Source organism: Dama dama, chromosome 21, assembly GCF_033118175.1.
Source record: "Dama dama isolate Ldn47 chromosome 21, ASM3311817v1, whole genome shotgun sequence".
In the NCBI taxonomy this organism is placed as follows: Eukaryota; Metazoa; Chordata; class Mammalia; order Artiodactyla; family Cervidae; genus Dama; species Dama dama.
This window is the reverse complement of record NC_083701.1, coordinates 62,386,804-62,412,612: the sequence shown is the minus strand read 5'-3', so window position 1 is coordinate 62,412,612 and position 25,809 is coordinate 62,386,804. Positions and strand designations below refer to the sequence as shown.

The window sequence follows — 25,809 nt, the reverse complement described above, 5'->3', positions numbered from 1 at the left end:
CTGGTGGTGATTCCTATCCCTCTTGCAAGACCATTTCATTTGGTTTCCAACTGAACTATGCTATCTTGAAGCTGTGCTGCAATGAAACCTTCAGGATGTGCCCAAGACTGTAGTTCAAACTCTTGGACCATAGCTAGTCATACTAAATCACTGTCACTGACCTCCCATCTAGTTTGCCTGCAGGTATTTCTCCAATATATCTTGAGGTAATAAAATTTCAAGGTACGTAATTTGCTGATCAGCAAACAGAAAAGCATGTAAGTCTTTTATAATCAACTCTTGGTCTCTTACTATACAGTTTGTCAGATGTATAAAAACCAAGTTCACAGCAACTTTAACACAGTGCCAACTATTCTGCCACTGGCATGATCAATCCAAAGATCTGTATTGTAAATGTACCCCTGAAGGAAGTTATACAGCATTTCTATTTTTGAATATAAAGAAACAAATGGTATTTCATACTGTGAAACAAATCTACATAGGGTTATGGTATTAGAAGCAATTCTCACATCTGGAAACACAGAAATCTTGGATAATTAAAACCTAAACCAATTTAGACAGCTGCTCCACTAGCAGAAAAATAAAACAGTCACAGATGCAAAAAGCAAGCAAGTCAAAAAGATCACATGATTTGCTCCTTTTATTTCTCCCAATTAAACTTAAACCAATGTCTCCATCGCTGCCCTCCGCCCACTCTGTTTTGACTCCTCAAAAGAGAAGCTAGAGAAGGATAAAAAGTTTATGGGCCTTGATAATCCCCAAACAGAATAATCCATCTCAGAATAACCAAAATTTGAGTGTATCTTGTTTCACAATCATTTATAGCTGGTTGGATACCATTACAAAGAATTAACATCTACCAAATTCAAATAGAACTTCCACTTCTACAAGTATATAGAAATACTGTCATTACAACAGCAACAGAAAAACCTCTTTAACTTGAGCAGCTGAAGATTTTTGGAAGAGCAAGTTTTGTAGTAGTGAAAACATAATAAAAATAACAGGTGGCATTTTAACAGTCGGGGCAATAGGTTAGGGGAAGAAGGATAAGTAGAGAGTTACAGGTGAAGGATTAACAAGCAGAAGAGCCAACTGTGTGGTCTTAGAAAATGGTGCTGGCAAATTAGAAATATAATTTCATGATGTCCTGGGGCCAGATCTGGGCCGTGTAGGAACTGAAGCCCTTATTCTTGTGGTAAAAAAGTACAAAGCTCTGTCAGCTGATATATACAACATAGTTATTAATGCCAAAGTCAGGGTGGTGGCCGTAACAACAAATACCCAGAAGTACTCTCTGATGTTCTGAATAGGATTATAATAAGATAATAAACAATATGATGAAGCTAATCTCCTCAGCATTGTTCAGAGAAAGTTCCTCTACAATGAGGTTATTTCAGAATTAGAAGAATCACTTGAGAGGAAAACAGACACAGAAGAGATTAGCAGTTTTCCAGGCTTGATGACCTCTCTCCATAAAGGATCAGGAGAGCCTAAGATTAAAAACCGAAAGGACAAGTTAGCTTAGGTCATAACTTTATTCCCTTTCCTTTTCGCCTCAAAAAGTGGCTATTGTTTTTCTCTCTCTCCGCAGAGAATCCTGTTCTTCGTCCTCTATTTTGCTTAGAAGAGGTCTAATGATGCTCTTTTCTCCAACTCTGAGTATCTGTCTTATATGGTGTGTAGCACAGAGGCCGAGGTGATGACACAGGGCCGTGATGACACAAGGAGTCAGTCGACATTCTTTCCCCCTCGTTAGACAGGCCAACAGCCTAAGTGTCTCCAACAGCTGATTGCTGCAGGAAGCTCACAGAGTAGCTTCGGTTAACGCCTCTGCTCCCAATCACTTCAACAACTCATTACAAGTCCCCTCTAAGGATTCTCTTTTAAGTCACTCACAACCAAAGCAAAAAGGCATACCTTAGGAAAAAAAATAATATGTTCTTTGCTGGAAGAACAATTAATCGGCAGCAAAGAGAAAATAAGGCAAACCAAATAAAATATTGATAGATAAAACTGAGAGTCCACAAATCAGACTACAAAACAATATTCTGCTGATATTTAAATAAAGTAATTCAATGGAAACAATTTAACTGCTGCGTTTTCGCCCTCACTCCTAGATTGCTCTTATTTGAGGCTGGATGAAACTTTTCATTTCTGTGTACTGAGAATGTCACATTGAACCAACATTAGTTACTACTTACTTGAGCTTGCTTGCATACTTTGAAAGGGTGAAGGGTTTCTTGGTAGAAAAGCTGATGATAAGCTTGTAGGTCAAACCAAAAGTACACACAGTTCTTCCATAACTGCAGATGGAAAAAGTACATAAATTATTACCACCATTATTAAAGCTCTACAAAGCTCTAATTTCAAATACAAGTAATTGTTTAGCTCTTTGCTGTTACTATAAATCAGGTTCAGTTTAAGATGGTTTTATCTTCTATCACAAACAGGCAACACACAAAATATGAGTACTGTCACTAAATTATATTTTTGCATATATGTTTCTCACATGATTGATCATTTAAAAAGTTAAATGTTCTAGTAAATAATGAGTAATCACATATCAACGGCATGAAACTAAAATCTGAAAGCATCTTGATATACATGGCAAATGTATATCACATCAGAAGTAAAAACTACTCTAATAACTGAGCTAATGAAATACCTATCATCTGAGCAAAATAAGGCTGTTGTGATGACTAAGAAACAAAACAAAAAGCCTTGAAATAAGTTTGTCACTATTCATTGCAATTGTAATTGCTAGAGTTATTAAAAATAAAAATTGAGGGACTGATAGAAATTAGCTCTAAAGTTAATATATATTACATTGAAATAGTTACATGAAAGTAATCAATTGTTAATAATGCAAGTCCTTATCTATCTGTACTTTTTTTTGCAATTTTAGTAGGATAGTGAACCAAACAGAATTATAGTTAAGATATCTACATTTTTACTAGATAATTTAACATGAAATTTCTTACAAGAAGAGATGGGAATTTTAAAATGAAATATAATTACCTGAGCATCAAATTATTTCAATCTCTCATTTTAAATAAAAGTAGAAAATCAGATTTAAAATAACTATCTTCTACCTTGTTCCCTGAGTTCTCACAGAATTTAGTAAAGAAGAATCCAGCTCTATTTTCTACATACAAAGATTGCAACAAATTCTCCATGTCAAATCCTCCTAAGGCACCATCACCCATGGTTTTAATCTAGATAACAAAACAGAAGTGAATTATTCACCCAGAAACACTGTAATCTTTTTATGACGTTGAACAACAACAGGGTTTCACAGATTCTGCCAGGCTGTCATTTTCCCACTGGACTATTTTATTTTTGTACCATATATGTAATTAATGCAGTATGTTGCATCTGACTGTCACACAAAATTTGTTTACGGAGCCAATGTAGTGCAGAGCTCACTCTATTATAAACCAATCTGATCTCAAACTTCATGTTAAACTGACTCCCCAACCTCAACTATTTTCATATTTCAGGCACAGTGATACCATTTTAGGAGTCTTCCAAATCTCCGTTGGTGGCCTCTTTCCTACATGTTTACTGTTATTTTAGCCTTGAGTTGCTGCTAAGAGAGTTATAAAAAGAAATATCTTCAAGGCCTCTCAGTGCTACTCATTAACTGTCCTTATGGGGTCCCTCTCTGGACAGTCTCACCCCATAAGGTCATGGCCTTCAAGTGGAAAGGCAGTATAAATTCTCATAAAACTTTGCTATTTATGGGCTTCTCTGCCAACAATGCTGGCAAGCCTAACACCGTTTTTGAAATGTAGAAAACTGGCTATTTCTCCAAGCACGAGAGTAACTCTAAAATAAGAAAGGGTATCCAGTATCCACATGAGCTCTTTGCTATTTGTTGTGTGAAACTCGCACTTCCTTATAATAAGGCAACTGTGGCATGGGTGATTTAGGGTTTAAGTCAGGTTCTTGCTCTTGCTTTATTATCTCCCTTTATTCCCCTACATTACAAATTCTGAGGTAAAAATTTAATGCTTTTATGATGTTTAACCATTGGCATTCCAAAACTAAAAAGTCATTATTTGGGTAAGAAAAATACTAAATAGAAGAAAAGGAGACTTTTTTGCTTAGAATAAAATAAATAGTACAAGATTATATCTAAGTGTTCAGACAATATTAGGACTACCAAGGTTTCTACCTAAAGTGTAACTGTTATTAGAGAATGTGAAATTTTCATTTAGAACTGGTGTGTTAAATCCACATTATCAAGGTAACTATAGTCTGGAAATACTGAGCTTTGTAAAAATTCTAAGCCTCTAAAACATAACATGAAATATCCTAGAGGGTTTTATTTTGTGTCTGAGGTGTGATCATACCAAAACAAGAACATAGCTGTTTTTGAAAACAGTAATAAATGGAGTATATAGCAACATGGTGCTACAAGAGGAAATAGGAAGTTTTTGTATAACAATGTGATGTTTGGTAGAAACCAATGCAATCCTGTAATTATCCTTCAATTAAAAATAAATAAATTTAAAAAAAGAAACTTTTTGTATAAAAATCCTTTCGGAAGTAAAAAATAAATTTTTGTTCAATAAAGAAAAATTATTATGGTAAATAAATAAAAATTCTCTAAAGTCAAGGGACATTGATTAGGTAAAATGAAGAGTCAAATTAGTCCTCCAAATACTTACCAAAGGTTCTTCTGTATAGGTATATCTTCTATCCAGCTGGGGCTTCAGACATTCAGAAATGTCAGTAAAAGATGTTAAACGAATAACTTTGCTGCTTTCTGACATGTGCCTTGACCTAAATTATAGGGATGAGAACTAATTAATCAATCAACAAATATTTTAAGCACCTTTAATATACATGTACTAAATATTAGGAGTGCTTCTAAAGCATTGTGAGAACTATTTGAAAAAAAAAAAAATATATATATATATAAGCATTAAGTCCAGCCCTCAAGAGGATGTTGAGAAAATGAGGTATAGTCATACAGAAAGATGACTCTCAATAAGATAAATGCTGGTTGAATGAATTTGTGAATGTATGACAGATGCCAAATGTCTGGGATGGATAATAAAACTATGGGCGTGTAAGAATGAGAAGTCCCTTGGAGCTATGTTAGTAATTAAAGAAACAAGATTTTTTTCATGAATAATTGGTGGAAGATACATTCTCTCTGTGTGTAAAGGGGTTCTTCAGATGGGGCGAATAGTGAGCAATATATGAAGGTAAGCAGAGAAAGTCTTGTTTAAAATGCAGAAAGTTGACTGATTTTCTTAGGGCAAGAGGACACTAAAAGCTAAACTATATACCAAAAGCTGTGCCAGAAATAATTCATATGAATATATTTAATCTTTATAACAGGTGGGTCTCATAAGGGTTTGTATGTGGCAGCTTGAGATGAGATAACGGAAGACTCTGGAGTTAGACTAATGACTTTGGACCTTATCTTTTTACATTTTCTCATCCAGTTCCCTCTCCCACAGGCCAATGCAATCATTCCAAACCTCACTTTCCAGTTCCATAAAACATGCTTCTTCCAACTCATCAATCTCCCTCAACTCCAACCCACCAACAGGTTACTTTGCAGTTTCTTCTCAGACAAAATGTAGGTACAACATGCTTCAGTTTTCCCTCCCTCATGTAGCAGACACTATTAATCCCCCCAGCTAACTCAACACCCATGTCCAGCAACATGATTCTATCACAAGCACCATGAAATACTATAAAAGCTAAATATTCACTTGAAAAGACGCCAGGGAGGGACAAGTGGTTGTGTAACCCAGTTGCGACTAATGAGATAAAAAATTAAGTCTGCCGGGGAGCTTCTATGAAAGCCTGCTTTCCCAACTACAGGGAGAGGATTAACAGATACTGCCCCCTTCTTTATGACTTGAAAGCCTGATGTCAGGAGCTGTAACTCTACTGACTGCAAAGGAATGGCCAAGTGCATTACAAAGATAAAAGCCTTAACACTCCTGATCTGGTGAATCGACACTGGCAGTTGCTTACACTCGTATTTCTTGTTCTGTGGGAAAAAAACGTCAAATTTTTCTAAGCCACTGTTGATCAACTTTTCTGTTATTTGCAGCTGAAAGCATTTCAAATTTATCTATCAACAAATATATCCACCTATACCCATCCTCGACTTCCCTGCTAGCTGAGACGGTAAAAGCGTCTGCCTACGATGCGGGAGACCCAGGTTCAGTCCCTGGGTGGGGAAGATCCTCTGGCGAAGGAAATGGCAGCCCACTCCAGTCCTCTTGCCTGGAAAAATCCCATGGACGGAGGAGCGTGATAGGCTACAGTCCATGGAGTCGCAAAGAGTCGGACACGACTGAGCGACGTCACTTTCACTTTCATACCCAACCTTATTTCCTTCCATTCTGACTCAGGAGGAACTGTCCTATTTCACGTCCGAGGTAGCCTCCCTGCCTTGGTAGCTAAACCCCTCTCTCCACTGGCCTTGGAAAAGAAAGGCGCAGAGAGTGGATGAGGGATTGCCCGGCGCTGGGGGAGGGGAGAATGAGGAGTGACTGCTGGTGAGGCGGAGCTGCTCTTTAGGGTGATGAGTTGTTTTGGAATTATATAGTGATGATAGTTTTATAATCATATAAACACAACTAAAAACCACTGAATTTTATACCTGAACGTGATTAAAATGGTGAATTTTATGATAGGTAAAGTTTATCTCAATAAAAAAGAATAAATGTGAGGTAATAAATCACTAAACAAAGAACTATCCACCAGCAGACCCCACACTAAAGTTAATACCTTTGGTATTAATACCAAAGTTAATAGCCTTTGGAAGGGAAAGAATTCCATTTGAAATAAAGAACAATTTCATTGGGCAAATAGATGGGCAACTCTAAATGAATTTTTAAAGTATACTATGTTAAATAAGCAGAATATTATTAGGAGTATTTTGAGTTCTCAAATTTGAGAAATATTAGTAGTCTCAAGAGTTCTCCTCTTAATTTAGAGTATGCATGGGAGTATAATTCTAATATCTATCCCTGAAATATAAGAATTCATGTAAAAAAAGCAAAGTATTCATTTTCAATTTCTATTTAATCTTTAAATTCTTCAAACATCTTACCATTGCAGAAAAGCACTGGGACACAGAAAGCTGCACCTACCCTTTCTCAATCATATCATCCTTAGAAGAAACTGGATTCAAAGACTCACTCTTCCAAGGTTTATAAACTGCTGTCTTTACTCTAGGTGATTTCTTGGGAGATTTAGGAAGTTGTAGTAAACTGGATTCTTCTTTCTAAAAAGTAGTAAGATGATGAACAAAGTGAAAAATGGGCCAAGTGGGGGAAAATGGACAGAGGATAAAGCACATTCTCCACAGATACCTCAAATTTATTCTGATCACTAGAGGATTTCTTCCCTCACTCTATCACATACTATGCTATGTTTAAGAAGGAAAATAAAATATTTTTATTTTTAATTCTTCACTATTAAATATTCTTATTCCCCTTCTCAAACTCCAACTTTAAAGCAGCCAGCAGGCTGAAATCTGTAGACCTATTTAGAGCATTTCAAAAGGCCAAAGGTCCCCCACTATTGTGAAAGAAGACTCTTTCCTGGAGGAAGAATTTAGTGCTGTGTATATGTGTACGTGTGTGTATATGTGCGTTTGTGTGTGTGTGTGAGCAAATGTACGTGTGGTGGGGTGGGGAATGCAGGTAGCAGGGTGAGAAAAGACTTTTGGAAACCATTGGTCCATAAGAGGCTATATCTTAGACTATTTCCTTCCATTTTGAACATTTTATTTTTATGGGTATCATTCCCATTCTTAAATGTTTTTTGTAGTAAAAGTTAATTATTTGAATCTAGAACATGAGATGCTACACACACGAATCAAAAAGCAGAAACACCTAAATGCCCAGACAGGAGAAAGAAACAATTATATACATGCATATATGTATATTTTTATAAGTATATAAATGTAATATTATATAATATTTTAAAGGATTATCAAAATTATAACACCTGGAAAAATACTAATGAAGATGTTACATTACCAGAATCCAAAAATATAAATGTATTAAAATTAAAAATTCACAAAAAGCCTAAGAGAAAATAAGTTAATGGTTGTCTAGAAGTAGGTGAGATCAGAGTGACTTGTCTCTTTGTTTCAAAATTCGTCTAAGTTTCCAAATTTACAGTTTTATTATTTTTAATGCAATGCTTTTATTTATTTATTTATTTAATATTTATTTATTTGACCACACTGGGTCTTAGTTGTGGCATGTAGGATTTTGATCTTCATTGCAGCATGCAGGATCTTTAGTTGCAACATGCAGATTCTTATTTGCAGCATGTGGGATCTAGTTCCATGACCAGGGACCAAACCTGTGTCCCCTGCATTGGCAGTGCGGAGTCTTAGCCACTGGACCACCAAGTAAATCCCAAGTTTTACTATTTTTATAATTTGAAAGACAAACCAAAAAAAAACACAAAACACTTCCTATATGTCAGCTTCAATTAGAATGTAATATATGCTGCTGGAGAGCAAGAAATATATTTGTGATGCTTTACTATCCAGAACAAACAATAAAATCTTATATACATTCTAGCTGCCTAACAGCTACTTATAATTTTTTAAGAATTCTATAAACAAAATTAATTACTCATATGCAGAATACATCATGCAAAATGCCAGGCTGGATGAAGCACAAGCCGGAATCAAGACTGCCAGGAGAAATGTCAATAACCTCAGATACACAGATGACACCACCCTTATGGCAGAAAGCAAAGAGGAACTAAAGAGCCTCTTGATGAAAGCGAAAGAGGAAAGTGAAAAAGCTGGCTTAAAACTCAACATTCAGAAAACTAAGATCATGGCATCAAGTCCCATCACTTCATGGCAAATAGAGGGGGAAACAGTGAGAGACTATTTTGGGGAGCTCCAAAATCACTGCAGATGGTGACTGAAGCCATGAAATTAAAAGACGCTTGCTCCTTGGAAGAAAATCTATGACCAACCTAGACAGCATATTAAAAAGCAGAGACATTACTTTGCCAACATAGGTCTGTCTAGTCAAGGCTATGGTTTTTCCAGTAGTCATGTATGGATGTGAGAGTTGGACTATAAAGAAAGCTGAGGGATGAAGAATTGATGTTTTTTAACTTTGGTGTTGGAGAAGACTCTTGAGAATCCTTTGGACTGCAAGGAGATCCAACCAGTCCATCCTAAAGGAAATCAGTCCTGAATATTCACTGGAAGGACTGATGCTGAAGCTGAAACTCCCAATACTTTGGCCACCTGATGTGAAGAATGGACTCATTGGTGAAGACCCTAATGCTGGGAAAGATTGAAGGTGGGAGGAGAAGGGGACGACAGATGAGATGGCTGGATCCAACTCTATGGACATGAGTTTGAGTAAGCTCTAGGAGCTGGTGATGGACAGGGAAGCCTGGCATACTAGAGTCCATGGGGTCACAAAGAGTCAGACACGACTGACCAACTGAACTAAGACTGATGTTTTGCATATAATGTCCTAGGTATCAGGGCTCACATCTGTTTTAATAATTTGGAACACAGCATGACATTAAGCAACACTCTGTAAATAAGGGGAACCACAGGAGACTGGGCTTATTAAAAGTGTATTATACAAAAGTGGTCAAATTCACAGACACAAAGTAGAATGATGGTTACCAGGGGATGCAAGAGGGGTTGGTGAATGGTTATATAGTTTCAAATTTGCAAGATAAAATAGTTCTGAAGATCTGTTACACAACAATGCAAATATACTTATACTACTAGTGCAATGTGCACTTGAAAATGGTTAAGATGATAAATTCTGTCATGTGCTTTTTGTTATTGTTGTTCAGTCCTTCAATTCTGTCCAACAAAGTCTTTGTGACCCCATGGACTGTCCTTCACCAACTCTCAGAGCTTGCTCAAACTCATGTTCCTTGAGTCAGTGATGCCATTCAACCATCTCATCCTCTGTTGTCCCCTTCTCCTCCTGCCTTCAATCTTCCCCAGCATCAGGGTCTTTTCTAATGAGCCAGCTCTTTGCATCAGGTGGTCAAAGTATTGAAGCTTCAGCATCAATCCTTCCAATGAATATTCAGGACTGATTTCCTTTAGGATTGACTGGTTGGATCTCCTTGCAGTCCAAAGGACCCTCAAGAGTCTTCTCCAACACCACAGTTCAAAAGGATAAATTCTTCAGTGCTCAGCTTTCTTTACAGTCCAACTCTCGCATCCATGCATGACTACTGGAAATACCATACCATTGACTAGATGGATTTTTGTTAGCAAAGTATTGCCATTATGCTCTGCTTATTATTATTAATACACTGTCTAGGTTTGTCACAGCTTTTCTTCCAAGGAGCAAGCATCTTTTAATTTCATGGCTGCAGTCACCATCTGCAGTGATTTTGGAGCCCCAAAAATAAAGTCTGTCACTGTCTCCATTGTTTCCCCATCTATTTGCCATGAAGTGATGGGACCAGATGCCATGATTTTAGTTTTCTGAATGTTGAGTTTTAAGCTAGCTTTTTCACTCTCCTCTTTCACTTTTGTCAAGAGGCTCTTTAGTTCCTCTTTGCTTACTGCCATTAGAGTGGTATCATCTGCATATCTGAGGTTATTGATATTTCTCCCGGCAATCTTGATTCCAGCTTGTGCTTCATCCAGCCTGGCATTTCACATGATGTACTCGGCACAGAAGCTAAATAAGCAGGGTGACAGTATATAGCCTTGATCAATTTGGAACCTTTCCCAATTTGGAACCAGTCTGTTGTTCCATGTCTGGTTCTAATTGTTGTTTCTTGACCTGCATACAGATTTCTCAGGAGGCACGTCAGGTGATCTGGTATTCCCACCTCTTTCAGAATGTTCCACAGTTTATTGTGATCCACACAGTCAAAGGCTTTGGCATAGTCAATAAAGCAGAAGTAGATGTTTTTCTGGAACTCTCTTGCCTTTTTGATGATCCAGGGATGCTGGCAATTTGATCTCTGGTTCTTCTGCCTTTTCTAAACCCAGCTTGAACATCTGGAAGTTCTCGGCTCACATACTATTGAAGCCTTGCTTGGAGAATTTTAAGCATTACTTTGCTAGTGTGTGAGACGAGTGCAATTGTGCGGTGGTATAAACATTCTTTGGCATCGCCTTTCTTTGGGATTGGAATGAAAACTGACCTTTTCCAGTCCTGTGGCCACTGCTGAGTTTTCCAAATTTGGTGGCATATTGAGTGCAGCACTTTCACAGCCTCCTCTTTCAGGATTTGAAATAGCTCAGCTGGAATTCTATCACTTTCACTAGCTTTACTCATAGTGATGATTCCTAAGGCCCACTTGACTTCACACTCCAAGATGTCTGGCTCTAGGTGAGTGATCACACCATCAGAGCTATCTGGGTCATGAAGATCTTTTTTGTGTAGTTCTTCTGTGCATTCTTGCCACCTCTTCTTAACATCTTCTGCTTCTGTTAGGTCCACGCCATTTCTGTCCTTTACTGTGCCTATCTTCACATGAAATGTTCCCTTGGTATCTCTAATTTTCTTGAGGAGATCTCTAGTCTTTCCCATTCTATTGTTTTCCTCTATTTCTTTGCATCGTTCACTTAGGAAGTCTTTCTTATCTCTCCTTGCTATTCTATGGAACTCTGCATTTAAATGGGTATATCTTTCCTTTTCTCCTTTGCCTTCCACTTCTCTTTTCTCAGCTCTTTGTAAGGCCTCCTCAGACAACCATTTTGACTTTTTACATTTCTTTTTCTTGGGGATGGTTTTGGTCACAGTCTCCTGTACAATGTTAAGAACCTCTGTCCACAATTTTTCAGGCACTCTGTCTATGGGATCCAAACCCTTGAATCTATTTGTCACTTCTATGGTACAATTGTAAGGGATTTGACTTAGGTCATACCTAATGGCCCACTGGTTTTCCCTACGTTCTTCAATTTAAGTATGAATTTGGCCATAAGGAGTTTATGATCTGAGTCACAGTCAGCTCCCAGTCTTGTTTTTGCTGACTGTATAGAGCTTTTCCATCTAAGACTGCAAAGAATATAATCAATCTGATTTTGGTATTGACCATCTGGTGATGTCCATGTGTAGAGTTGTTTCTTTTGTGGCTGGAAGAGGGTGTTTGCTATGACCAGTGCATTCTCTTGGTAAAACTCTGTTAGCCTTTGCCCTGCTTCTTTTTGTATTTCAAGGTCAAACTTACCTGTTACTCTATCTCTTGACTTCCTATTTTTGTATTCCAGTCCCCCATGATGAAAAGGATATCTTTCTGTGGTTCTTTTTTTCTTCTTTTTGGTGTTAGTTCTAGAAAGTCTTGTAGGTCTTCATAGAACCATTCACCTTCAGCTTCTTTGGCATTAGTGGTTGGGGCATAGACTTGTATTACTGTGATTATTGAACAGTTCGCCTTGGAAACGAAGAGAGATCATTCTGTCGTTTTGAGATTGCACCCAAGTACTGCATTTCAGATTCTTTTGTTGACTATGAAAGCTACTCCATTTCTTCTTAGGGATTCTTGCCCATAGTAGTAGATATAAAGGTCATCTGAATTAAATTTGCCCATTGCCATCCATTTTAGTTCACTGATTCCTAAAACGTCAATATTCACTCTTGCCATCTCCTGTTTGACCACTTCCAATTTACCTTGATTTGTGGACCTAACATTCCAGGTTTCAATGCAATATTGCTCTTTACAGCATCAGACTTTACTTTCATCACCAGACACATCCACAACTAGGCATTGTTTCCATTTTGACTCAGCCCCTTCACTCCTTCTGGAACTATTTCACCATTCTTCTCCAGTAGCATATCTGGGCACCTACCAACCTGGGGAATTCATCTTTCAGTGTCATATCTTTTTGCCTTTTTATATTGTTCATGGGGTTCTCAAGACAACAATGCTGAAGTGGTTTGCCATTCCCTTCTGCAGTGGAGCATGTTTTGTCAGAACTCTCCACCACGACCCGTCCGCTTGGGTGGCCCTACACAGCATGGCTCATACTTTCTTTGAGTTAGACAAGGCTGTGATCCATGTGCTTTTACCACTATAAAAAGCTTTCTAAATATAAAAAAAAAATTTTTAAGTGTATTATACTTAAAATTAAAGGATGGCCCAAGTTAGTATTTTTGAGCTTTCTGGCTTGGGAGAAAGCTAGAAAAGTAGCCTGAAAGAAAAAAATCTTTTCTTTTGATAGAAAAAAAAAATACTATCAAAAGGGCACAGTAGAACTGGAGGCAGGTACAGGAGCTGTTCCATATCATGACTGAGATGGTAGATACACAATGTATATATTTGTCAAAAATTTCAGAACAAAAAGGTGAATTTTACTTTGAATAAAAGATATTTTAACTTTTAAAATAGGAAAAATAAAGAAAATAGAATCAAGTTCCATTGCTTACACTGTTTTCTGCCAAGGAGAAACAGAATGAGATCAAAATGAGTTACCCAACTAGAAAACACTGATGATAACAGGTGTGGTGACGATGGTACGCAGAAAGCCAAGTGTGCTCACTACACTATGTCCCTAAGATTTGTCTTAACCTGGTGACTGAATCACAAAGTCACACGGGCTAACAAGGACGCTCAGGTGATCAGGTAAGTGGCATACAAAAAGACCCTGGGTGCAAAGGAGGTCAGAAAAGTGTCTACATAATGGCTAAAAAACCATCAGCTCACTGTAATGACACTAACTCAAGGTGTGGTCCCCAGGCCAGCAGAAAGAGCACCACCTGGGAGCAAGCATGTTAGATATGCAAATCTTTGGGCTCCATCCCAGACTTACTGAATCTTGATCTTTAGGAGGAGCCCTGAAGTCTCTATTCTAACAAGCTCTTCAGGTGACTCACTGAAGCTTGAGAACCACTAACTTGTAGCAGTGCTTTGCAGCAAATCACCTAGGAATCTTATTAAAATATAGGTTCTAAAATGTGACTCTAGGGACTTCCCTGGTGATCCAGGGTTTAATCATCCACCTTCCAATGCAGGGAACATGGGTTAGCTCCCTTATCAGGGAACTGAGATACCACATGCCACACGATGCGGCCAAAAAAAATAACGTTCAGGCAGGATGAGAACCTCAATTTTATGCAAACTCCTGATTTCAGAGAGTGACTCTCACCTGGTCTGGTGATGGACAGGGAATCCTGGTGTGCTGCAGCCTACGGGGTTGGAAAGAGTTGGACACGACTTACCGACTGAACTGAACTGAATGCACTCAGTCTGTATCAATTAAATCTGACTCTCTGAAGGTGGGATGCAGGCATCAGTATGTCTAAAAGCTCTCTGTGATTCTAGAATGCATACAGGGTTAAGAAACCACTGACAGAAAAACTGTAAGGTATCTGAAGCTCTAAAGCACTACTTGTAGAAGCAGAATTTTAAAAGTCACATCATACATCTTCCTGACTCTTAAAAATAAGTTATCTTAATCACAAAGTAATCATTTCTGAAGGGGTCATGTGTGACTATGGTCAATAACACAACATTCTTTGACACCTTTAAAGGCTTGAAAGATTAATAAGGCTCTTTACTTCTGAAATGTATGTCTTAGCTACATTTATTACATCTCTGTGCCAAAGCACATAGGGTTATTTACTTCTTCTCTGTAAATTTGGTTAACTTTTCTTTTCTTTGTGGACTTTTCCTATTTTTTTGTCCTATCCTTCCCTGTTGTGAAAATAATGCTCACTATTTCTAATTTTGCCATTGCTATTTTTCACTCATTTGTTCAGTTTATACTTATTAAGCGCCAGGCACTATTCCAGGCACTGAGAGAAAGCAGTTAACAAAGAAAAGGGACCTAATTAAACTTAAAAGCTTTTGCACAATGAAGGAAACTATAAGCAAAGTGAAAAGACAGCCTTCAGAATGGGAGAAAATAATAGCAAATGAAGAAACAGACAAAGGATTAATCTCAAAAATATACAAGCAACTCCTGAAGCTCAATTCCAGAAAAATAAATGACCCAATCAAAAAATGGGCCAAAGATCTAAACAGACGTTTCTCCAAAGAAGAAATACAGATGGCTGACAAACACATGGAAAGGTGCTCAACATCACTCATTATCAGAGAAATGCAAATGGTACAACAAGGTACCATTACACGCCATTCAGAATGGCTGCTATCCAAAAATCTACAAGCAATAAATGCTGGAGAGGGTGTGGAGAAAACGGAACCCTCTTACACTATTGGCAGGAATGCAAACTAGTACAGCAAACTAGTACACACAGCAAACAGTGTGGAGATTCCTTAAAAAACTGGAAATAGAACTTCCATATGACCCAGCAATCCCACTCCTGGGCATACACACCAAGGAAACCAGATCTGAAAGAGACACGTGTACCCCAATGTTCATCGCAGCACTGTTTACAATAGCCAGGACATGGAAGCAACCTAGATGCCCATCAGCAGATGAATGGATAAGAAAGCTATGGTACATATACACAATGGAATATTACTCAGCCATTAAAAAGAATTCATTTGAATCAGTTCTAATGAGATGGATGAAACTGGAGCCCATTATACAGAGTGAAGTAAGCCAGAAAGATAAACACCAATACAGTATACTAACACATATATATGGAATTTAAAAAGATGGTAACGATAACCCTATATGCAGGACAGAAAAAGAGACACAGATGTATAGAACAGACTTTTGGACTCTGTGGGAGAAGGCAAGGGTGGGATGATCTGAGAGAACAGCATTGAAACATGTATATTATCAAGTGTGAAACAGATCGCCAGCCCAGGTCGGATGCATGAGACAAGTGCTCAGGGCTGGTGCACTGGGAAGACCCAGTGGGATGGGATGGGGAGGGAGGTGGGAGTGGGGATCAGGATGGGGAACACATGTAAATCCCTGGTTGATTCATGTCAATGTATGGCAAAAACCACTACAATATTGTAAAGTAATTAGCCTCCAACTAATAAAAATAAATGAAAAAAAAAAGAAAAGTCCCTTATATTCTGGTAGGAGGTGAAAGACAATAAACATAAATCAGCATGGTCTTAAGTTTGATGAGGCAAAATAAGGCAGAGCAGAGGGCTTGGATAGTGAGGGAGGGAATCTGTGCTATCCCGCACAGCGTGTTTACATGGAAGAATCAAGGACAGCCTCTCTGACTAAGTGATACCAGGGCAGACACCAAGGTGAGTGAGGGGCGACCACACACATATCTGGAGGAAGAGTGCTCCAATGGAAGGGAAACAGCAAGTGCAACACTCTCGGGTTTCTGTTTGGTGTGTTCCAGGAATAGCATGGAGTGGTGTAAGCTAAAGAAGAATGCTAGGGAATAAGGCCAGGAAGTTAGCAGGGCAGTGGACAGCTGTATAAAGACTCTAGCTTGTATTCTGACTGAGAGAGGAGGCCACTAGGGAGTTTTGAGCAACTAAGCGACATGATCATGCATTTTTCAAAAATCACATTGGCAGATTGGTGAAGAACAAACCATAAATTTTCTTCTTTCCTAATTGCTGCAGCATGTACATTAACAAAAACCAAAAAAAAAAAAAATTAAAAGCTTATGATAAAACTTCAGTGCTAGTGTACAAAACCCAAGCATCAACATTTTAGTACAAACTTAAGAGATCAAAGTATCGCTGGACAACCTACCTGCATCTCAGATAACTGTGGAATGCAAGACTTGGGTCTTAACGGCAAGAGGGTTGCCATTTGTGGGAAAGGGTCAACATCCTTCCTTGGTTTCTCTTGACGAAGGTGCCAGAATTTCAGTTCAGCACTAGCATGTTTTGTTGAGGATGTATGAGTAACACAGAATCTTGGTGCCCTAGTTAGAGGAAAAACAAATTTAAGATTAATCTCGGCAATAAGCCTCAAAAATCAGAACGTATAATATGTGTTCACAATTATCAGTCTTGCCACATCCCTTTTAAATAATTTTTTCTTCTTTTCCTGCTGCCTATCCTCTCCCGCCAATGTTATGTGTGTGTACATGTGTGTTATCTATCTATATCTATCCATCTATCTATGTATCTCTCAAAAGAAAAGTGGGCAAAGAAGATACACAGGAAACTTATGAAAGCTGAAATCCAAATGACCACTAAATATTGAAAAGTTATCAACATCAACAATAATCAGGGAAATGCAAATTAAAAACACCAAACACCAATGACATATCAAATACATAGCCAAAAATTTAAGAATCTCACACTATCAAATGTTATCATGAATTTGTAGTAATAAGTACTCTCATATTCTGTTGGTGGGAGTGCAGTTGGTACAACTACTTTGGAAAAGGGGATGTGTGTACAGCATTGCTTGTAATTATAAAAAGAGAAAATGACACAAATTTTTAAAACAATAAATAATCTATGGTATGTTGATGCAATGGAATACTGTATACAACAAAGAAAATGGATAAAACTCTCAATACAGTTACAATCAAATCAGTCATGTCTGACTCTTTGTGATGCCATGGACCATAGCCCACCAGGCTCCTCTGTCCAAGGAATTTTCTAGGCAAGAATACTGGAGTGGGTAGCCATTTCCTTCTCCAGGGGATCTTCCCAACCCAGGGATCAAATCTAGGTCTCCCACATTGTAGGCAGATTCTTTACTGTCTGAGCCACCAGCGAAGCCCATGATGTTGACAGAAGACACAAAAGAAGGCATACATCATGATTCCATTTTTATAAAGCTGTAGTACAGGAAGATAAAAACACATGTTTAGGGATTTATTTGCATACATGTTTGGTAAAACTACAATGAAAAGTAAGGTGGTAATCACAAGTCCGGAAAGTGGCTACCTCCAAGTGGATGGAGGATGGTGTAACCAGCAAGGCACCTTCAGGGGTCTTCGCAATGCTTTATTCCCCAACCAACATGGTGGGAAATAATGAGTGTTTGTTTGTACTTAGGTTTGAATTTTAAAGAATACACAGGATTTAGCTAGATCAAGAAAAAAGGTAAGAAAGGATTCTGGGAAAATGGCAATGTCAGCAATATTGTTTTTCTACATCTCCGAATCCCTTCATAAAAACAGACAGCATGACTATTTAGCACAACCAAAAACTCATGGACAACGTTTAGAATAACACGTGTTAATGTGACAAGGTATCCCACAAACCCCAATATACAGGCAGTGGATACAAAAGATCAGCCACAAGACCTGCATGACATTGGTGTGTAGGTCACAAGAGGAAGGAAGTGCCTGATGATGGCCCTGAGAATGGAACAGCACCAGAAGAGCCAGAAAGGCACGGCAGGCCTGTTTGAGGTTAGCAATTGAGATGGAAGGGCTTCTCCAACCTGAGGTGAGTACACACACATGTCAGTCACATTTCAACTTACCAACAGTGAACAACTGGAAAGTCAAAATAACAAAATGGACGAACCACAATAGGTGCAACAATTTGGATGCATTACGCTTCAGTGGCAGTATGTTGACCGACAGAAGTCAGTCTCAAAAAGTTAATCCTGTATAATTACATGGCATTCTAAAAAAGACAAAAACATAGTGACAAAGAACAGATCAGTGGCTGCCGGGGTGAAGAGAGGAGGAAGATTCTGATGACAGAAGGGTGCTCTGAGAGTTTCCTAAGGTGGTGTTTGTATGCTGACTGTCATGGTGGTTATGTGAATCTATACAGTTTGCTTTTACTGTATGTTAATGTAAAACATAGAAAAGAAGAGAAAAACAGCCTTTTCAACAAATGAGGATGAGCAACTGGATATCTATAAGCAAGAAAAAAAAAACAACAACTGAACCTTGACCTAAACCTCACACCCTATATAAAAATTAACTCAAAACAGGCCATGGACTTAAAATATAGAATTGTAAGATTTTTAAAGAACAGCACAGGAGAAAATCTTCCAAATACAGCACTGGGCAAAGCGTTCTCAGGTTTGACACCATGGGCATAATCCACAAAAGTGAAAGTGCTAGCCCCTCAGTCGCGGCTGACTGTGTGACCCCATGGGCTGTAGTCCGCCAGGCTCCTCTGGCCATGGCATTCTCTAGGGAAGAATGCTGGAGCGGGCAGCCATGTCCTGGCTTCCCTAGTGGCTCAGACAGTAAAGAACCTGCCTGAAACATGGGAGACCCAGGTTTGATCCCTCGGTCGGGAAGATCCCCTGGAGAAGGGAATGGCTACCCACTCCAGTATTCTTGCCTGGAGAATTTCACAGACAGAGGAACCTGTCAGGCTACGGTCTATGGGGTCATAAAGAGTCATTCAGACAGTAACACTATTGAAACTAAAAACAGATTATATGACCCACTAATCTCATTCCTGGACTTTAATTCCAGAGAAAGGAAGATTTATGTTCATGCAGAAATCTGTACGTGAATGTTCACAGCAGCTTTATTACTAATATCAAAAGACTGAAAACAATCCTAATGTCCCTCAATGGGAGACTGAGTGTGTAACATCCACACAACAGAATACTAGACAGTAATGAAGAAGAACAAAACAACTTGGACACATCTCAAAGGAATTATCCTGAATGAAAAAATAATCCCCAAAGATTACACATTACATTATTTCATTTACATAATAGATGAGTAATTTTCCAGTAATTACGAGAAAGGGGGAAGGTAAGAGGCAGGCATGGTTATAAGAGAGCAATACAAAGGTATGCATGTGGTAATGTAACTGCTCTGTATCTTGACTGTAATGGCAAGTGCATGTGACAAAACTATATACAGAGAAATAAATTATGAGAAACTGGAAAAATATGAAAAAAGATTGTTGAGCTTTATCAATGTCAATTCCATCACTGCAATATTGTACTACAGTTAAGCAAGATGTTACCACTGGTGGTGGGGGGGAGGTGGGGAACTGGGTAATAGGTATACAGAATCTTTGTGTAATTTCTTACAACTTCATATGAATCTGTCATTCTCTCAAAACAAAAAAGTTAAACTAAGAAAAGAAAAGCTTCTACTATATTTGTAATGTTTTTTAAGCTGGGTGGTGTGTGTATATATAGGTGCATATTATAGTATAATTTATACCTTTCTGCCTTTCTTAAATATTTAAGAACAAATTTATACAGAGAAAAACAACATTCTCTCTATATATGGGAAAATACAAAGCACACAAGTAATCTGAAATACCTAGATGGGAGATAATTGGGAGACAGAGGCAAGGGACAAATCATGATAACCTCATTTGTTAACTTAAGGAATTTGAACCTTACACTGAAAGGTTGGGGGTAACTACTGAAAGCCTTAAAGCAGGGAAGTAACATCATCAGATCGATCACGGCCACAGTGGACAGCTCACTGATCCTCAGATGGCACACATCTCCTTCACGAGGCCCATTCTCTTCTCCATGCTTATATCCAGGTGAAATACTACCTCTCCTCTGTGTCCTGCGCATCCACCACACTTGCTTTTAGTACACTCGTTTCACATGTAGGTTCCTCCCACTGAACTAGGATCACTAGACTTGACTATGCTTTACCCTTGGGCCCTTAGCACAGAACTTGGCTCATAGGAAGTGTTCCTGGAATGTTTATTGAGATGATAAATCTAACTCAATCTACTGCACATGTATGCACATGCATACAAACACACACACATCAATTTGAAGAAATACTGAGCATAAGAGGTCAGGTGTAGAAGGATACGTTCACAAAGTTAACATGGAGTTAAAATCCATCTTGTAACAGAGAAATATCAATAACCTCAGATATGCAGATGACACCACCCTTATGGCAGAAAGTGAAGAAGAGCTAAAGAGCCTCTTGATGAAAGTGAAAGAGGAGAGTGAAAAACTTGGCTTAAAACTCAACATTCAGAAAAGTAAGATCATGGCATCTGGTCCCATCACTTCATGGCAAATAGATGGGGAAACAATGGAAACAGTGAGAGACTTTATTTTTTGGGTTCCAAAATCACTGCAGATGGTGACTGCAGCCATGAAATTAAAAGACGCTTGCTCCTTGGGAAAAAATCTATCACCAACCTAGACAGCATATTAGAAAGCAGAGACACTACCAACAAAGGTCTGTCTAGTCAAAGCTATGGTTTTTCCAGTAGCCATGTATGGATGTGAGAGTTGGACTATTAAGAAAGCTGAGCACCCAAGAATTGATGCTTTTAAAATACAGTGTTGGAGAAGACTCTTGAGAGTCCCTTGGGCTGCAAGAAGAGCCAACCAGTCCATCCTAAAGGAAATCAGTCCTGAATATTCACTGGAAGGACTGATGCTGAAGCTGAAACTCCAATACTTTGGCCACCTGATGCAAAGAACCGACTCACTGGAAAAGACCCTGATGCTGGGAAAGATTGAAGGCAGGAGGAGAAGGGGACGACAGAGGATGAGATGGTTGGATGGCATCACCGACTTGATGGACATGAGTCTGAGTAAGCTCCAGGAGTTGGTGATGGACAGGGAAGCCTGGAGTGCTGCAGTCCATCGGGTCACAAAGAGTCGACACGACTGAGCGACAGAACTGAACTGCAAGTCCCTCAAACACCAACATTATCTAAAGGATAGGTACTTTAAAGAAGCCTGAAGATAATATGACAATCTTGTCATTTAAAATTCCCATAAGTCATATATCCTTAAGACAAAAAGTATAACCTGTAACTAGCTTAAGAAAAGTGAAAGCAAATAACTTTTGATTCTCATTATTTTTCTTACCAATAAAGAAGTAAGGGTTTTACAACCTCAGTCTGAATTTTTTTTAAGTGTTCTTCATTCCACTGAGATCCATCTAGTAGTTTAAATTTTGATAAGACTTCTGCAGAAAGGTAGTAATCTCCACTGCTCACTAGAAAGCATTTTTTCATCTTCTCAATATGTCTGAAATAAAACACATAAACAAATAGGCACACACATACATGTTGACACAGTATTCAACTAGCCAAATATTTTCACTTCCAAAATGTTTCAGGCAAGTAATGAACTATCTTAGAACCAAAAGTGGGGTCACAAAGAGTCGGACCACAACTGAGCAACTGAACAAAGAACCAAAAGTGAGTTACAGGAGTACCAATGTGAAGATAAAAATAGTTCTCACAGGTATGGGAATGGGAAGGATAGCTTTGGTCAGCTGAACAATGGCCTTGCTAAGATGTCCACACCCTCATCTCCAGTACCTAAGAATGTGATCTTACATGACAGAAGGGACGGTGCAGAGGTGATTAGGGTTTTGAGGAGATTATCCTGGGCTGTCTAGCTGGTGCTAATGTAATCATTAACAATCCTTCTAAGAAGGAGGCAGGAGGGTAACAGTCATAGAGAAAAGATAGGAGGGCAGAAGCAAAGATCAGAGAGGAGAAAAGACATCATTCCGCTGGCTCTGAAGACAGAGGAAGGGGCCCTGAGCCAAGGAAAGCAGATGGCCTCAGAAGCAGGAAAAGGAAAGGAAATGGATTCTCCCCTAGAGTGCCCAGAAAGAATGCAGGCCTGCAGACCCATTTAGACTTCTGACCTTTTAATCGGAAGAAAATTAATTTATGTTGCTTCAAGCCACTGAGTGTGTGGCAATTAATGACAGCAACAATAGGAATTAATAAAGTATTGACTCTGAAGAACCTGTGTAGGTTGACTGTATATCCTTTCCCTAACATGTCTTGGAAAGTGGTAGCAGCCTTCCATCCCAGGATCAATTAGGTCATGCTTCATAATCAATCATTTGGTAACCCCTGCTCTTATAACTATGTACAACAATGAGCTTTGTGATCTGAATGTTTCCAAGTAACTGGAATAACCCAGTCTCCAGTATTTACTCAGTCAAACCTTTAATGGGGATCGCAGTCTACTTCAGAGTTCAGAGCAGATCAGGAGAACACAGACAAGTTAAGGAGGTAAAGCAGGGTCCTCCAAGGTTCATAAGACTTACAGTGACCTAAAACATATGGAGCAGCCAAACAAACACCCATGCCCCGTCAGACCTAAGAGGCTCTCTCGAGAACATCCAGCATCATATCCAGCAGATATCTCATTCAGATATGTCTAAGTGGCTTCTGACTAAAGACCACAGAATTTGTTAACTGAGCAGGCTGCCAGGAACAGCCAGCCCCTTACACTGGCATAAGGTATCTTTTACGTAAATCAGTTTTATTATCATAAAATAAATCTTATTATTAATTCTTCTAAAAGTATAAATTACATTTATATATTTATTCCAGGCCTTCTGTCTGTGCTTAAATGAACCAAACTAATATTCTATAATTTGGTTTTAAAACTATTGAAAAAAAAAATAGAAATACCTTTGATGTCTTCCAGGATTCTTAAGAACTTTTAACCTCTCAATATCCATCCATAGCCACCAATATTTCTCCCCTAAGGTACCTTTTAAAAATTTCTTAAATCTTTCAAACTCCTTTCTATTGCCAATGTCATACATTTTGTGAGAAATACACCAATCAGCCCTGCTGTCTAGTCCAACGCTCTCAGGTTTTGGAATTGCTTGTTCTAACACGTCTTCTGATTTTTCCCTTGGCATTTCACTGAGCAAAACATTCTTGCCAGAGGTAGGCCCCCCAATGTCATCAAATACCACTTCTGTTACGTTTCTGAAATTTACATAATCTGGGCTTTCTCTAAGTGTTGCTCCAAGAATTTGATGAACTGCCACTCTCAAAATAAAGGAGACATAAGATCTTAAAAACTCATCATATGTTGAGAAGTGCAGTGTCAGACTTTTATCGACATTCTGTTGCTTTTCAAGGTATATCCTCAGAAGAGCTTGAGAAGGAGTGTCCTGTAGAGATACAGACCCATCTTCTTCAAATTCGGAGATTAATCTAGTGGTTTTTAACAGGCCCTTTTTTGTCCTGGGGTGAACTCCATCATCGAAGATAAAACTCTCTGTATTAAATCATAAAAGGCTATTAGATCAGGTATGAATGTAAAAGTTTTCTTTTAATTGTTAACTAGATGTTATAAATCACTGCAGATGGTGATTGCAGCCATGAAATTAAAAGACGCTTATTCCTTGGAAGGAAAGTTATGACCAACCTAGGCAGCATATTAGAAAGCAGAGACATTACTTTGTCAACAAAGGTCCGTCTAGTCAAGGCTATGGTTTTTCCAGTGGTCATGTATGGATGTGAGAGTTGGACTATAAAGAAAGCTCAGTGCCAAAGAATTGATGCTTTTGAACTATGGTGAACTCTTGAGAGTCCCTTGGACTGCAAGGAGATCCAACCAGTCCATCCTAAAGGAAATCAGTCCTGGGTGTTCACTGGAAGGACTGATACTGAAGCTGAAACTCCATTACTTTGGCTACCTCACGCAAAGAGCCGACTCATTTGCAAAGACCCTAATGCTGGGAAAGATTGAGGACAAGAGGAGAAGGGGACGACAGAGGATGAGATGGTTGGACAGCATCACCGACTCAATGCACATGAGTTTGGGTAAACTCTGGGAGTTGGTGATGGACAGTGAGGCCTGGCATGCTGTGGTTCATGGGGTTGCAAAGAGTCGGACACGACTGAGTGACTGAACTGAACTGAGAGAAAGTGCCAACAGGGACTGGCCATGTCTTCCCTGGACTTGAAGAGGATATTGGTGGCAGGTGAACTAAATATTTGCTATCCTCAATAAAGAGGATCTTCAAAAAGACATGACACACTTTTGAAATGTAATATTTCAGACTGATAAGGTCAACATACAAAGGCCAAATCTATTAAAGAATTAGAATGTGTATACCAAATGATTGTGTGTACTTTCATGTTTTATGTTGCATGGTAAAATAAAATTAGCTACCATAGATGATGAGATGATAGATTAACAGACCAGAATTGGAGTCATATTAGCAATTTTAAAAAATTGACTATTTTATCAGAAAAATTCAATTACTATTACACTTACAACCTATCATTAAAATTACAAAATTGCATAAAGTCCTTGTGAAGCCTTACAAATACAAATGGACTACATTTACATTTTTTCTAAAGATACAGTCTAGCCCTTATTTTTTTTTTTAGTCTTTCAGATATCAGTGAAATATCTGATGTCTGTGCTTTATTTCACATGACAAATCTACTGCTTGCAAAGCCATGGATCAGGAAAACCCTGATTCATGTGTCCCAACCTCAATTTTCTCAATAATAGATTTCAAATCTCAATAAACTGAAAATGTTTCATAATTTTAATCGAAAATATGTATAATAAATTTCCCTAAAATTGAGATTAGACTTTTGTAGACCTGCGAAAGGATAGTGGGTATACACTCAACCCCACAAACATGGAGGCACTTCTGCTCACTGCCTTCCTGGTATCCTTTCTCTTTCTGTTCCCTAACTTCACTCTCCAATTTTCTACTTCACTATTTGGAGGCAACAGTAAGAAATCTATAAATTCCATAATTTCCAGTTAGAAAGATGATTTCCCTCTTTACCTAGATTTAGGTTCAATTCTACAGACTCCAGATTTATCACCCCCCAGAGGTTTCTGGTACTTATCAAAGGAACTGTGCAATAATTTAATGAATTGTGGAATTCCCTTCCTGAATCACATTGCTAGATTTTTTTTTCCCCTCTAGCAATATCACATGTTAATTACTACCGTTTCTGGAGGTAAGGTAAGGTAAGTTAAGGTAAGGTGAAGTCGCTCAGTCGTGTCCGACTCTTTGCAACCACATGGACTGTAGCTTACCAGGCTACTCCATCCATGGGATTTTCTATTCAAGAGTACTGGAGTGGGTTGCCATTTCCTTCTCCAGAGGATCTCCCCGACCCAGGGATCGAATCCAGGTCTCCCGCATTGTAGGCAGACACTTTACCATCTGAGCCACCAGGGAAGTCCTTTCTGGACCGTTTCTGGAAGGTCCCCTTCATTTATGAAAAGTTTCTGTCATCCACCAAAGTTCACCCACCCACAGTAGAAATTTATCTGCTTTTCAAGGT

At 38.6% G+C, this 25,809-nt stretch overlaps 1 protein-coding gene and 1 non-coding gene across 2 annotated transcripts in view; one reads left to right on the top strand and one right to left on the bottom strand.

Annotated features, from left to right (window-relative positions):
• The window catches only part of RGS22 (regulator of G protein signaling 22), a 141,839-nt gene that overhangs the window by 71,281 nt on the left and 44,749 nt on the right, over positions 1-25,809 (bottom strand). Inside the window, exons 8-14 of the mRNA XM_061122762.1 lie at positions 23,167-23,767; positions 21,593-21,754; positions 16,592-16,766; positions 7,128-7,261; positions 4,674-4,788; positions 3,093-3,215; positions 2,202-2,303 (exon numbers count right to left, since the gene is read on the bottom strand). Coding sequence (XP_060978745.1) covers positions 2,202-2,303; positions 3,093-3,215; positions 4,674-4,788; positions 7,128-7,261; positions 16,592-16,766; positions 21,593-21,754; positions 23,167-23,767 — 1,412 coding nt within the window. The remainder of the gene's footprint in view (positions 1-2,201; positions 2,304-3,092; positions 3,216-4,673; positions 4,789-7,127; positions 7,262-16,591; positions 16,767-21,592; positions 21,755-23,166; positions 23,768-25,809) is intronic.
• On the top strand, positions 6,139-6,211 carry TRNAR-ACG (transfer RNA arginine (anticodon ACG)). Its single transcript has one exon. It is a non-coding gene; the product is annotated as a tRNA-Arg (tRNA).